The sequence below is a fragment of the Anser anser genome, assembly GCF_964211835.1.
Source record: "Anser anser genome assembly, chromosome: 3".
NCBI lineage: Eukaryota > Metazoa > Chordata > Aves > Anseriformes > Anatidae > Anser > Anser anser.
The window spans coordinates 15209456-15223530 of record NC_139722.1 but is presented as its reverse complement, the minus strand read 5'-3'; the positions used below and the strand labels follow the sequence as shown (position 1 = coordinate 15223530).

General features: G+C 37.7%; 1 protein-coding gene across 7 annotated transcripts in view; it reads left to right on the top strand.

Annotated features, from left to right (window-relative positions):
- The window catches only part of GREB1 (growth regulating estrogen receptor binding 1), a 94434-nt gene extending 81176 nt beyond the window's left edge, over positions 1 to 13258 (top strand). For 6 of the 7 annotated variants that reach the window (XM_083829542.1, XM_083829539.1, XM_083829541.1 and 3 more), the window contains 8 exons: positions 177 to 338; positions 1980 to 2184; positions 3217 to 3391; positions 4362 to 4580; positions 7111 to 7246; positions 7783 to 7983; positions 9642 to 9780; positions 11492 to 13258. In XM_083829542.1, coding sequence (XP_083685668.1) covers positions 177 to 338; positions 1980 to 2184; positions 3217 to 3391; positions 4362 to 4580; positions 7111 to 7246; positions 7783 to 7983; positions 9642 to 9780; positions 11492 to 11655 — 1401 coding nt within the window. In that variant the 3' untranslated portion in view covers positions 11656 to 13258. The remainder of the gene's footprint in view (positions 1 to 176; positions 339 to 1979; positions 2185 to 3216; positions 3392 to 4361; positions 4581 to 7110; positions 7247 to 7782; positions 7984 to 9641; positions 9781 to 11491) is intronic. The other variant, XM_083829543.1, reaches the window with a different exon arrangement.
- Positions 13259 to 14075: the final 817 nt, after the last annotated feature.

Genomic DNA, 14075 nt, shown 5'->3' with positions numbered 1-14075 from the left:
CATAATCATATGCTTAACACATAGTGAATCATTAGGTAAAATATAGTGCAATACAGTAAGTGATTGTTATGCTTTTTGTAATATTATGAATGTGTATTAACCACAGCAAGACCTTGTAGGAGATGTTTGACTCTAACCACTGGAATTATCTTTTTTTTTTTTTTTTCCATTCTCAGCTTTATGAATCCACTCTGCACGCATTTGCCTTTTCCTATTCCATGCTGGGAGAAGAAATCCAGCTGCATTTTATCATTCCAAAGTCAAAGGAACATCATTTTGTTTTTAGCCAGCCAGGAAGACAATTGGAAAGCATGAGACTACCGCTAGTCACAGATAAGGTAGATGGATTATTATATTTATGTCTGTGTGTGGGAGAGCAACATGACCAATTTTTAAATTTGTTGAATTAGGATTCTTTACACTTCTGGTCCTGCTATCAAGAGATAATAAGGATGTCCTGACACCAAGCTTGTATTTTCTGCCAGAAAGGGAGACATGAAGCAAAGCTGTCAAACCGCTAATAAATTTTTTCTTTTGCTCATTGCCAAGGCTGATCCTTCAGTACATACGTTCTTAATCTGGGGCAAAAGTTCTTTGGTTATGAGTTTAAGATGTTAAAGTGAGAACGGTTTCAGCAATGAGCCTCAGAGACATGGTTTCTTTTGTCAAACTTTACTGTAAGGAAACATTTATTTTGTTGTAGAAGATGACAGTAGATTATCTATCTTATTTTGCATAAATGCTCAAATGGTTTCATAAAAGAGCAAGGCTTTCAAAGAATCTTTGTCATGGCTTTAAAACTGTACAAAGAATTGCAGGGCGCTCTTGCAGAAAACACTTTATATGATCATCCATCTGACAGGCTATGCAATCTTGAACGCTGGCCTTTACAGAGATCTATGCTTATGGTGAAGCTCTGAATGGTTCAGGCCACACTGCCTGGATTATTGGAACAATTTGTGGAACAATAGTAAGCGTTAGCACTTCTATCTTTGAGAAAATAAGCTTCTTCCAATAAACGATAATCAATCAATATGACCTCCCAGTTTGGACATTTATGCCCAGCTCAAGATTGAAATGGGAGACCCCAACCAGCAACCCAGCAGCAACTGTACAATGTGAGGATGAAACTTCAGTAAGCTTGTGCTTGGCTAGGTAATTGGAACTGTGCATTGGGTCCTTGTGGATTCTTTTCTTGCTTCTGCTGGTGGCTTGCTCTAAGAGTTTGCCAAAACTGTTTATTCTTTCTTTGCTTCTTTGTTCATCTTCTCCAAAATGGTGCCTTCCGTCTTTCTGCAAGCTTGAAAAGTGCTATGAGATATAAATCTAGATTATGAAACCCTTACAATTTTTTTTCTTAATGTGTTTTAATTTCCCCTTTGTAGAACTCCATGGGCATCAAACCCACCATGTTATACTTTGGCAGTTTTAAATCTGGTCTGCTTAATTGTGAGGGCTTTGGAGAGTCTCTGTGAAGAGGCACACATTCATTCTGCGTCCTTAATGGTCTTAGCAGGGACCAGGCTGAAATCAGTTGCCCTGACTGGAATAGTCCTGGAAGTCTGTAGAAACAGGCCTCTTAGGAGCTGTACTATCAGACTCGAAGGTACCTAGTGAGTTTAAATGCATTCAAGTTTGGATGATAGCCAGTCATAAGACTTTTATTGCAGTTTTGGACTAAGATGTTTCTTACCATCTTATGTCATATGGACCTGAATTCTTTACCAGATCTAGCCTTGAGGTCCATGTGCATTTGGCAGGTCAAGTTTTTAGCAAGACTGTCCTGTCCACCACACTCTCACCAGTCAAAGAAGCTCATAGAGTTTTCTTTTTTCCAACTCATGCTTATTTTCCTATTAAGCTAATTTAAAACGTAGCAATGTAGAGTCACTGAATCTGACTCTACTGACAGATTTGTTTCTCCTTGTTTAAACATCATCCAGCTTAATGCAGAAACTCACATTTCTATTTATTTACAGAATGAAGATTACATAAAAAGCCCCACTTTTACTCCCACCACTGGGCGTCATGAACATGGACTTTTCAATTTATACCATGCAATGGATGGAGCCAGTCACTTGCACGTTTTAGTTGTCAAGGAATATGAAATGGCCATATATAAGAAGTACTGGCCCAACCACATCATGCTTGTTCTTCCAAGCATTTTCAATAGTGCAGGAGTAGGTAAGTATAGCCAAAAGTTCTAACAAATGAGAACACATGATTTGGGCCCTTGAGGTGGTGTTATTCATCAGTGAAATGTAGATATACACCTGGTAGCTACCATATCTGATCTGGTGACCTGGATTCTCTTTGAAGACAATGTGTCACAGTCTCAGGTGCCATTCACTTAATCCTGGTCACCTAGAACAAGCTAGATGAATCATATCATAGAAATATTTACTTTTCACTACTGATTTTAAATGGAAATGAAGGTGGTTAATTCAGATGGAGTTACCTCCTCTTTTTTTTTTTTTTAAGTAAATTGTGTGCTATTTCCAGAAGCCTGTGTCGCTGCTAGTTCTGTGTGGATATCTCAGGTGGCAAGGGGAGCCTCAAATATCACTACATGCTTCTGTTTTTTTCAACTGAATTGTGCTCAGGCTTGTTGGTAGAGGAGGGAACTACAGGATCTCACAGAAGTGGATCATGTGAATTTGTGAGGCTGGAAGCCCTCTACTACAGTCTCATATGTGTGTGGGGGAGAACAGAGATGGGAGAAGATTAGTAAGCATGCAGATTATGTACATGTCTTAGGTAGATTCTGTTAATATAACACCTGTGAAATATTCAGCACCTCGCTTTACTTCTGGAACAATTTGTAGACAGCAGCAGTGACAAACATTCAAAGTAGACAGTCAAGGGAAATTGTTCCTGTGTTGTTCAGTTAATCATTTCTAGATGTTCGCACTAAGATATGATAGTGGAGGCAAATATCTGTTAAGTTAAAAGAATTGGTGACTAAACCCTTAAGACATTAACAAACCTTTACTACAGAAGTCAAGGCTTCATTTTGCATGCTTCCCAGTGGGGTCCTGTAAGTCACTTAAAGCAAGTGACATGGGAGATTGGCCCCAGGGAGTGTCAGGGTGTTAAAACCTTCAGAGTGAGTCATACCCTGGGGTGCAGAAATGTTCCCTTTACGAAATTTCCAAGATAAAAGCAAACAATTTCTGTCCCTACTTTTCATCTTATGGTTTATGTCCTTGGTTTCAGGTGCTGCACACTTCCTCATTAAAGAGTTATCTTATCATAACTTGGAGTTAGAACGAAATCGGCAGGAGGAGCTGGGGATAAAACCCCAGGATATTTGGCCTTTCATTGTCATTTCAGATGACTCCTGTGTTATGTGGAATGCAGTAGAAGTTGATTGTTCAGGAGACAGGAAAAGGTAAATAGAGGAACACAGGCTTTTTCAGCTGATCTCTTTTAAGCTTTCACTGCATATCAGTTTTGAACTCACATGTTTGATATACTTCTTTTACCCTGTACTAGCACGGAATAATATTTGCCTAATGAAAGAAATGTTTTCCTTAGATATCTGGCTTTGCATAGCACAATGTTTAGTGCCTGTTTTTCATTCCTGTCCCCTGAGGATTTAAGTGCCTTGCAGCCTTTGCTGTATAGTGTGACTCTGGTTCAAACTAGAATAACTTGGACTGAAAATTTCAACTTCTTTAAACAATCCATGACAGACTGGGAAAACAAAGGCATTCAAATGTACATTTTTGTCAGATTTTTCCAAGGAAGCTAAAAGACATTTTTGTGAAAATTGGGCATCTAATTTTCCCTAGCTCATTTGTCAGTCCCAGTCTGTGTGTCTCTTTCATTATTTCCCCAAATCCCCAAACAAGTGTTTTTGTTCTCATTGCTTTAGAACATTATTTGTACTAGATATTTCTGTCTACTCCCATACATAACAATGTTATTCAGGATTTATAGCAAACCTTGAAAGAGAACTAAAGTCAGCAAAAGCTTTGGTATTTATGGACTTAAGTGGCAGGCTAGGAGGATGTCATGCTTTGCTCTCGAGTTGCTGGCACAAAGCCAGCAACCCTCGAGTGGTCATTTGGAATATTATCTAGGTAACTTGAAAAGTTTACAAACCTGAGTAAATATTTTGAAAGATCTAAGATAAATTTCAGACCTAGTATATCAGTCCCCAGTGCATAAGTATTAGTTAATTGTAAGTTTTCACTCTATCCTGGAGTGAGAGGTGAAACATTGTAATAAAGAAAGACAACACTGAAGTTACCTATCTGATGCTCATAACTACTTTTGACTGTTGAGAACTGTTGTTCACATAACTAAAATTCTGATTATTCTCTGTATACTTTAACACATTTTCCTAATTACTATAGTGACTATACATGGACTGAAAGGAATGTTTCCTTGAAGCAAATTCTGCAACATATTGAAGCAACTCCCAATGTCACTCACTATGCGTTAATTGGGATGAGGAAATGGTCCAGTAAAGCAAACAGTACTGAGATCAAGGAGCCTTTCTCCTGTTGCCATGTACATGATTTCATTATGCTAAATGTTGATCTGACACAGAATGTACAGTACAATCAGAACAGGTAAGTGAATAAATAGCATCTTTCAAAAGACAATGAACCAAATAAAGGAAGTTTTACAAATGCTCGTGTTGGCTTTTTGGGGAAATTGTTAATAGGAAGCAAACAAATTTTCTTTTTCTTATTGAAGGTTCAAATCCTTCCCAAATTACCATCAGTTCGAAAAGGACATGAATCTCCATAGTTTCAAATAAGCAGTCATATCTGAATCACAGAGAAAATGCATTCAGCAGTGTGCCCTGTAGTGCAAGTCCACCAGTTGTCTAGTTCAAGCAGCCTTCTGGTAAACACCATATGTCTGGATGGTACATAGCCAAGTCTTGTTCTGACATGGAACTGAGGTATAGTTGGGCTTTTTATGCTGAGCAGCACAACACAGAACACAACAAAGGACAAATTTCTTTACTGTGAAGGTGGTTAAACACTGGAAGAAGATTCCTTGCAGGATGATTGATGTCCCGTGGCTGTCAGCGTTCAAGAGACATTTGGATAATGCCCTCAATAATGTTCCTTAACTTTTGGTCAGCCCTGAAGTGGTCAGGCAGTTGGACTGTATGATCCTTGAAGGCCCCTCCCAACTTAATTGTTCTGTTCCATTCCATTCTGTTCCGTTCCATTCTGTTCTGTTCTGTTCTATTCTAAACATTGGAGCATACTACATGTACGCTCATCAGCAAATTCAGAAGGAGTAAATGAACCTCATTAGCATTAGTGGTTTTTCTCATATTCTTCTGTCTCTGAATTCCCATTTTTTTCATTTATTATTTCACATAGTATTTCAGATTAAAGTACTGCCATACACAGTATCACCACAGTTACCAGAATTGTATTCACTAAATACATCATCTCATCGAAAATCGCTGATTTATGGGAAAGAAACAGATTTTGTTCCTGTTTCTGAGGGACAAGCATTTATCACAACAGAATGAAGTAGCTATTGCTGAAGGTGGGATTCACTTGCCTAAAGTGAGGCTTTGGCACCTCAGGATGTGTCCACATGGGGCTGACAGGTATGACATGAAATCTAAGACACTTATTTTTCTGTGAGCTATTTGGGATAGCCCAAGTCATCTAAAATGGCACTGAGCACCTAGACTTGGATAACCAAACCCCGTTGTACTTCTCAGTAAAACTGTCTCAGGAAGATGTCTTATGAAGTCCGAGTTTATTTGTAACTTGGGGAAGCGCTTCTGATTCCTTTAGTCTAGCTAAACAGATGACCTAAATTTTTATCATGACCAGTCTGACACTTTAAAAGAACATTTTAAATTTGTTCCCATCCATCTTCTGGCACAGAACTGTGCTCCCACGCTATATAGCTGTATTATCTTATTAGGCAACATGAAGGGCTAATGGAGAGAATGACAGTGCAATAAAACACAATGATATGAGTACAGGCAGCAATGCTAAAATGTCAGGAATGCGAGACAACGCCACCCATTTCCTGTCTGTGTCTCTAATCCATGAGTGGCTCACCATAATGCTGTATGGGGGTGCTGTTAAGGCCGAAGCATTACATGACATGCCGAGCTGAGCTGGCAAGGAAAAAAGTATATTTTAAAACACAGAGGAACCGACAGTCAGGGATAACAAATATCCATGTAGATCAAAGAGAAGGTTTTCAAAACATACAATCAAATATCATTTTTCTCACTAATGCTCACTGTTGCAGTAACTGCTTAGCTTTCCTAAATCCAAGCCCTGGATGTTAATCCCACAGTTCTGCACATCATCCTGTTTCCTGTGTAGTATCTACATTCAAAATGGAGAACTGAGTTTGAATTTCCCAAAGGCCAGAAGATTTGCATGTAGTCAGCTTTAGAAGTTTACCTTCTGGTCCATTTTATTTTTGAAGTGGGCCAAATCTAGCTCAAGGATGTCCTCATTCTGCGTGCTTTATTCCTATGTCTCAGCAGTTCTGTTGGACTAAGGAAAGAGAAATTGTCTTCAAATAAGTTTGTCTCTAATGCAGAATGACATTATTTCTGTAGAGGATTATTAAACAAACAAACAAACAAACAAAAAACACAGATATTTGTATTCTAAGGAAAAAATGAGTAATCATCTAGACATTTGAAATGTCAAATTTCAAATATCAAATGTCTATCATCCATGTCCTTGGAAGTCAAAGGAGTTAATTTCCTTGACCTTATTTGGGGTAGTAATTTGTGTATCTTTTTTCTATGACTGCATTATTGTATGAAGAGGCAAATAAAATAATTTAACTCCTAGGTCTTTTCCCTGGCGTCTTAATGCCTTTCTTCTATAACTTTCCCCTGTGTTTCCAGTCCTTTTACTCTGTAAGTGGTTCTTCCCTCATTATGATTTTCTAAATTTCAGTCCAGCCATTGTTAATGAACTCATTTATTATTACAAAGATGAAGCCTGTTTCCCTGACTGATAGCTACTGAATGGAGGGTTTGTATGTTTGACACCGGTCCTTTCTATTGTACAGATCAAAGACGAATGCTTGTATTTGTTAGTCAGTGATGAGAAACATTGCTCTGAATTGCTATGATTTTCTTCTTCCCAGGTTTATGTGTGATGATGTTGACTTCAACTTGCGTGTCCACAGTGCAGGCCTTCTCATCTGCCGGTTCAATCACTTCAGTGTCATGAAGAAGCAAATTGCAGTAGGAGGACAGAGATCTTTCCACATTAAATCTAAGGTGGGAACTGGCACCTCTGCTTCACCATTGTTAAAATTCTGTTTTCCCTTTTGTACCCTGTAACCAGGAGAGCTGAGGTATTATGGTGCATCACCAGTTGCCAGTAATGGGATATGTCTGACATGTCTTTTTTGTCTTTCTTCCTGAAATCCACAATATTCTTGGTATAAATGCACCGGTTTGTAATCATTTTCTTTAAAACTTTCAAAAATACCTGAAGAATTTCTTTACAATTCAGATAACCATTCACTATAAGTTTTTTGTCTATATCTATTTGATTACTCATCTTCACATGATTTCACATTTAGGAGTACTTTGGTTTCAAAGAAGAAACCCCAAAGACTCTATAAATACAAATATAATTCTTTGAACCTCTGAAACATTTTTGGTAGCAGATATTTTTGTCTGAATGACTTTGCTTCTTATATAAATCTTAGATATATAGGATAGAGATGTGTTTTGTACAAACTAAAATTCAGATAAGTGCAACTTGATTGATCAGGATTCATCTGTGCCAGAAATGTTTTTCCTCATAGGTGTCTGACACTCCAGTTTCAATCTCACCTGCTCAGTACATTTGTGCTCCTGACAGCAAGCATACATTCTTGGCAGCACCTGCTCAGTTGCTTCTTGAAAAATACCTCCAGTATCACAGCCATCGCTTCTTCCCCCTCTCATTGAAGAATTATAGTCATCCAGTGCTATCTGTGGACTGTTACCTTAACTTAGGACCACAGGTATGGAACAAAGTAACCTTCAATCAGCTCTAGAAATGTATGGCCTATGTTTTGGATGAGTTTGTTGAGGCATTTATTCATAACAGCCTTCAAACAATCAGATATGAAATCCTCATGTTGTTAAAATAAAATTCTTTGTCGTATAGAGATACTGAGAGAAATTACACATAAAATACATGTAGAGCAATACCAGAGTTGTCCAAAATACTTATATAGTCTGTGAGTGGTGTTAGAGTCTGAATTAATACAGAGCACTTTTTTTTTTAAAATAAATGTTTTCTTAATCTGTTGTAATTTGACCCTTCCTATACCAAATTTCTTCCAAATGAGTGTTTTACAAATGCTACCTAGTCCTGAGAAAGCCCTTCAAAGTATATATATTTTAGATTACTTTTGACTGATTCGCTGAGGCAGAGAAGCAAATACCAAGACATGCAGCCAGAATGGGAGAAGTTGACATTAGATCTCAAGAGCTGTTGACTCTCCCTAGTGGGTTTGGATCTAAAACCAAGGTCATATTTAAACACAAATGTAGGTCAGATAGAAGTGCAATAGTAAGGTGGTGGTGTTCAGTAGAGAGAAACTGTTTTTACCTTTTCACCTGGCTTGAATACTAAATGAAATTCAGACTTGTTGGATTTACTAACTTAACTTCTTTACCCAAACAGTTGTTTAATGACCTTTCTGTCTATGCTGTTCCCAGAACATTTTGACTGTGTCTTTTAATTTCCTTTCTGGCTGAGCTCCTGCAGGTTCCCACCATGCCTGGAAAAAACAAATTGTGTTGAAGGGCATTGTACTATTACTGTCTTCATCCATTGCACTGTTTCAGCTCTAATCCATTCAGCATATGAAATGAGTTTAATTAAGTTCTGGGATTTTTACCTGAATTGGTATATGATACAGTAGGATTGAAGGAATTCATGCAGCTATTTTATACATATAGACATGCATATAGATATCCTGGGCTGTCTCAGTTGCTGTGGGTCAGCCTTCTTCCACTGAATCATGCTGATTTATGCTAGATATGGGTCTGCCCCAAGTAAGTAGAATAGCATTTTGGAAGTAAACTCATGTGGGAAAGATTCCTTAATTTTAAATTTATAAACCCTGAAACGGTGCTCTAAATATTCCTGGTTCCCTGTGGATTGGGGGAATAGCTATAGAAATGAAGTAACTAAACAACAGGAAACCTCATACAATTATTTATATGCACAGCTCTACTGACTTGAGTAATCCCATTGTGATGTAAATGAAATTAGACATTTCTAAAGGCTTCTTCTTGTTTCAGACTGCACAATTACTGTATTTGCTCTTGTGTGGGTAAACTGTGCTGGGTAGGTCACAGACTTATGGTTGTTTGGAGCTGTCATTACCACAGCTTTCAAACCCTATCATATCTAAACCACATGGTAATAATAATAATGAATAATTAGAACTAATGAATAGTTATGAATACTGTTTTTATATAGCTTTTAATAATTAGGGGGATTTTTAGAAAAGAACTGTAACAATCACAATATTTGGAGTTGGAAAGCAAGTCTGAATGTGAGTCAGGTGTGAATACTGAAAGGTATGAAACCTTAGCTAGTAGCGTTATATAGAAGCCTGAAGAAAGCTAACTTACGTGTGTTTTTTTTTTCTTCTCTCCCAATTAGATTGCAGTTTGCTATGTGAGTTCTCGGCCTCACTCTCTGAATATCAGTTCCTCTGGTTTGACATTCAGTGGTCTCTTGCTGTACCTCTGTGATTCCTTTGTTGTAGCTAGCTTTTTGAAGAAGTTTCATTTTCTTAAAGGTGAGCTGCAGTAATTTTATTACAGAAAATTATATATCCTGGTCTCTAGGAATCTGGGCAAAAATGGGAAAAGTACTATTGATTTTGCATTTTATATAAAAATGTGCATATATATTTATGTATATGTTTATATTTGTCTTCATATGTCCTACCATTTTTGATGTTTGGTCATGCTGGCTCTGTACCAGTCTATAACTGTGTTCTGCAGATTTATAAGTGGAGAGGCAATGTTGGATCTCTATCATTATGCCTAGTGTATGTGCATAACTCTTTACCTTAAGCTTGAAAACTGAGTATTTAAGATTTACATATGAAGAATTTTCCCATTGTGTTCTTGCAAGTGATGTTTTCTAATTTTCAAGAGAAAATAGATGATGGATGTGACTCCATCAAAATCTATTTGCTGTCCTTTTAAATTACACAGTTTCTATTTCCAATTTATTCCTAATAATCAGTTTCTCTGTGTGGTGCTTATGATGATGGACAGTACTGGAGACAAATCACTTCCATCTGTACTGCAGGTCACATTGCAAACTTCTTTTGGATTGTTCTGCTACTGTTGTAGACATCTAATGCTCCAGGGATTTGTTTCACTTGGATGTAACTGTCACTAGAGTAGGAACACTATTGCAAATGCCTTGTTGAAACTGGCAGAGTTATGAACTGCTATGTTCTTTGTTTAGTTAATGCAGTTTTGTGTAGGTATGTGTAATAAAATGCAAATTGGTGTATATGGTGCTTTTACCTGCACACGCTACTGAAGCCACATAAGTGCCAGTGTCCATTCTCATTCTGGAGCAATGTCCACATTTTAATCGGCCTGTAGTTTCTCTGACAAGGCTGTCAGAGTAACGTCTAATGAAAGCAGTGCTTTTGTACTGCTTTTCCTCAAGGGAATGACGAGAAGCTATCAGTTTCAATTTGCACAAACCAGCCTATTTTTGTACTGTGTAGCACAAAGTGTGTTTGGTTCAGGATTTCCCTGTCTCCATTGGCAGTAAAATTGACCTTCTAGCCAGCTACCTGAGTGTTAAACACCACAAGACTGTCTTGTTTCTTTTTACTGTATTCTCAGCTGGTTTTGTCTTGGGCATCTCTTCCTACCTCACCAGCTCTCTTTCGGAGTACTGGGTGCAGGTGAGGTAATTAGTTCCTCTTAATCAAGAACTTCTTTTCATAAGCCAGGAAGTCATGCTTGCATGTTGAAATGGTATCAGAATGCCAATCAAAACAGTTGATATTAAACCATCTCTGGTCAGCAAAGCACATAGAGCTTAATCAGCCATCATGGTGATTGTCTTGTGGGTTTAGGTGTTTTGTTGAGTGAGGTTTCACTCAACAAGGTAATGATGATCAGCAGGGCTAGAACAGTAATGGATGTAGGGTGTTACCTTGCTTTCGGTCAGGACCTATCACCACCTGCTTAGACTTGACATTTTTACCCTTTTTTACCCCAAGGTGTAAGCAATGTATTGCTAGTCCTGTTTACTAGATGAGTACTAGACATCTTAGGCTACACAAGATGACCCTGATTAATAGGGAGCCGAACGTAGCTCTCTGAAATCCTGTGTGTCCTAATTTTCTCTTAAGAACATCTGTAACTCCTGCTTTGAAACTGGTGGAAATTCCTTTTGCTAAGGGGTGGTGGGAGCTGGGTGATCTGAGAACAAAGGTGATACTCACATGGGTTTCTTTTTAATTGTTTACCTAGGTGCCACCCTGTGTGTTATTTGTCAAGATCGCAATTCCCTTCGCCAGACTGTTGTCCGGCTAGAGCTGGAAGATGAGTGGCAGTTCCGACTGAGGGATGAATTCCAGACTGCCAACGCAAAAGAGGACAGACCACTTTTCTTCCTGACCGGACGACATATTTAATAGAAATTAGACACGTTTTCTGTATAACTAGGAAAAAATGAATGACAAGAGACTAATTGCCACAATCTCACAAGATGACTTTTGAGAGGCTCTGCTTTCTTAGGAAAAACAGGACTGTTTGATGACATTGCTTATTAGAATCAATCAATTTATCCTCTTATTTCCAAGCACTATAAGTTACTCTTCTAATTCAATTGTCTGATGGAAGTAATTCTTGATTCCTGGGAAAGATGCAGAAACTTAGCATTCCATGTGGCAGAGATTATTTTGGATCAGAAAGGAGGTGAATTAATGCATTTCTTCTGTGGCAAAAATGACCACAAACAAGTTTATAAGCAAGAGTTTTAGAAAACATTTTGTACATTCCCAAAATAGGAAATGAAAATTTAGGTGCAGATTTTGTTTTACGAGTCTTATTTATCTAACAGTTGGCACAAAGCAACAGGTTATTGTTAGTCTTGTAGTATATTGCTACTGATTGATCCAGGTAGGTTTTTTATATGAAGATATGTAAAGTATAATTCTTAAAAAATGGGAAATCCGTTGGAGCCTTAATTTTTGAACAGGTACCATACTGGATAGTTTTACCATACAAGAATTGTGGGTTGAAAGCATAATTATATGTCTGATTTTATTAGCATAAAGAAGAGTCAAGAAAGTAAGACTTAACAGTGAGATCTGAACAATTAAACCTGAAAATGAAATTACCTGACACAACTGAGAATACCAAATGGTGAGACTGACCTGCAAGTGACTTTTTGCACCTAAAATGTTGGTGTTTTTTGGCCTCTGACTAAACTGTTGCACTGACTACAGACTTCAAGCTGGGCCCAGTGCAGTCAAAACAGAGAAGAGATGGTTCTGAAACCATCCCAATACACTTTCTGGGGATATTTTCTTGCCAAGGTGCTTCATAAGAGTGAGAAAATAGAGACTATGACTCGGAGGAGTTTAGGTAGCAATCTAAAAACACGTTCTAGAAGGCATGAGGCATCATGGTATTTTGTACACTCTAAATGTGAAGTCAGTGATCACAGTCCTTGTTTAGATTTTTGGAAATGTTCTCTGAGTTTTGGACTTCATGTTTGTCTTTACAGAATCAGTGTTTACTTTGCTCAGTCTGAGTGCAGGAAGGATGAGTGTAGACATTGCCAGAAGGTGTGTAATATTTGGGCAGTCTTTCTTGCTAGATATGCCAGTGAGATGGTCATTGATTTTTATACTGATGAAATGCCATTAGGTGGCCAAAGCCATGACAGTACTTGTCTTGAAATGGAGGCATGAATATGATTGTGCCAAAGAGCAAATTTAGGTTCCTTCACAGGGAAAAGCTAATTACAGTAACTGTAAGATACTTAGATTGCTGTTTACAAGATAACTGGTAGAAATTGGCATGCATGTATATTTTATTTTATTTTTTTTATTTTTTTTTTTTTCAGAGATTTGCTTCATTTAAATTTTGGGAATGAAGGTCGGCATTGTTTTATGTAAATAGTATCACCTGGGCAGTTTTCAACAGTTAGTCAGTTAATTTAAACTTTTAAAAGGAGTGTGACATTCATGTCTAATCCATCCTTTATAAATAAAGTTGATACTGCATGGACATCTGTCTTGGTGATATGTAGCACTGTCAAGCATGCTTTTGTGGGGGCGAGGGGAAAGTTGGATGAAAGGAATTCACTATTAAAGAATTCCTGAAACTGATCAAGAGAAAAAACAGCGTTATTTAATGGCCTAAAGTGTAACATAGCCTCAAAGGTACAAGAGTTTTTAGAAGAAATTGAGACTAAAGAGTGAGGGTTGAAAACTCCTGTCTTGTACTCAAACAATTTATGCTAAATGTCTGTAAACTTTCCATATTTTTAGATGTGAGATTTGCTTTTCAAATGCTTAGACATGCATCTTTCTCCAAGATTCATCCTGAAAAAAAGGCCTTAAGTATTTGTGTTGAAACAAGAAGCTTTCCAGTTTTGCTTTCACAAGTGGTGGCTTTGCACAGTAATATTTCTCTGATTCTCACATCACAGTGCTGGGAAAATCAGAGTGCCTTCTCAGTCCAAGCTCGTGTATCTTCCCATAATGTTGTTTACCAGTGTGTTTTGCAGTATTTCTGTAAATGGTACTCTGATAAAATATAGGTTCACTAGTGTGGCTGTCGAAGATCCTGAGACTTTTCCAACACTGCTGGGTGCTGCTTAGTCTGTATTTTTTCATGGAATTATCCAGCACACAACCCCTTCTGTGTCCCATGCTGTTATAGTTGTGTTCAGCTCTACTAGTAATGGCCAAACCATTTGGAAAGATCCCAAGCTCAGAGCTTTCCATTAAATATCTGTGAGATTAAAAAAAATGCATTTCAGCTTCCTGTTCATACATCAGGTTTGTATTTTTTGTTTTTGTTTGTTTGCTCGTTATGAGGA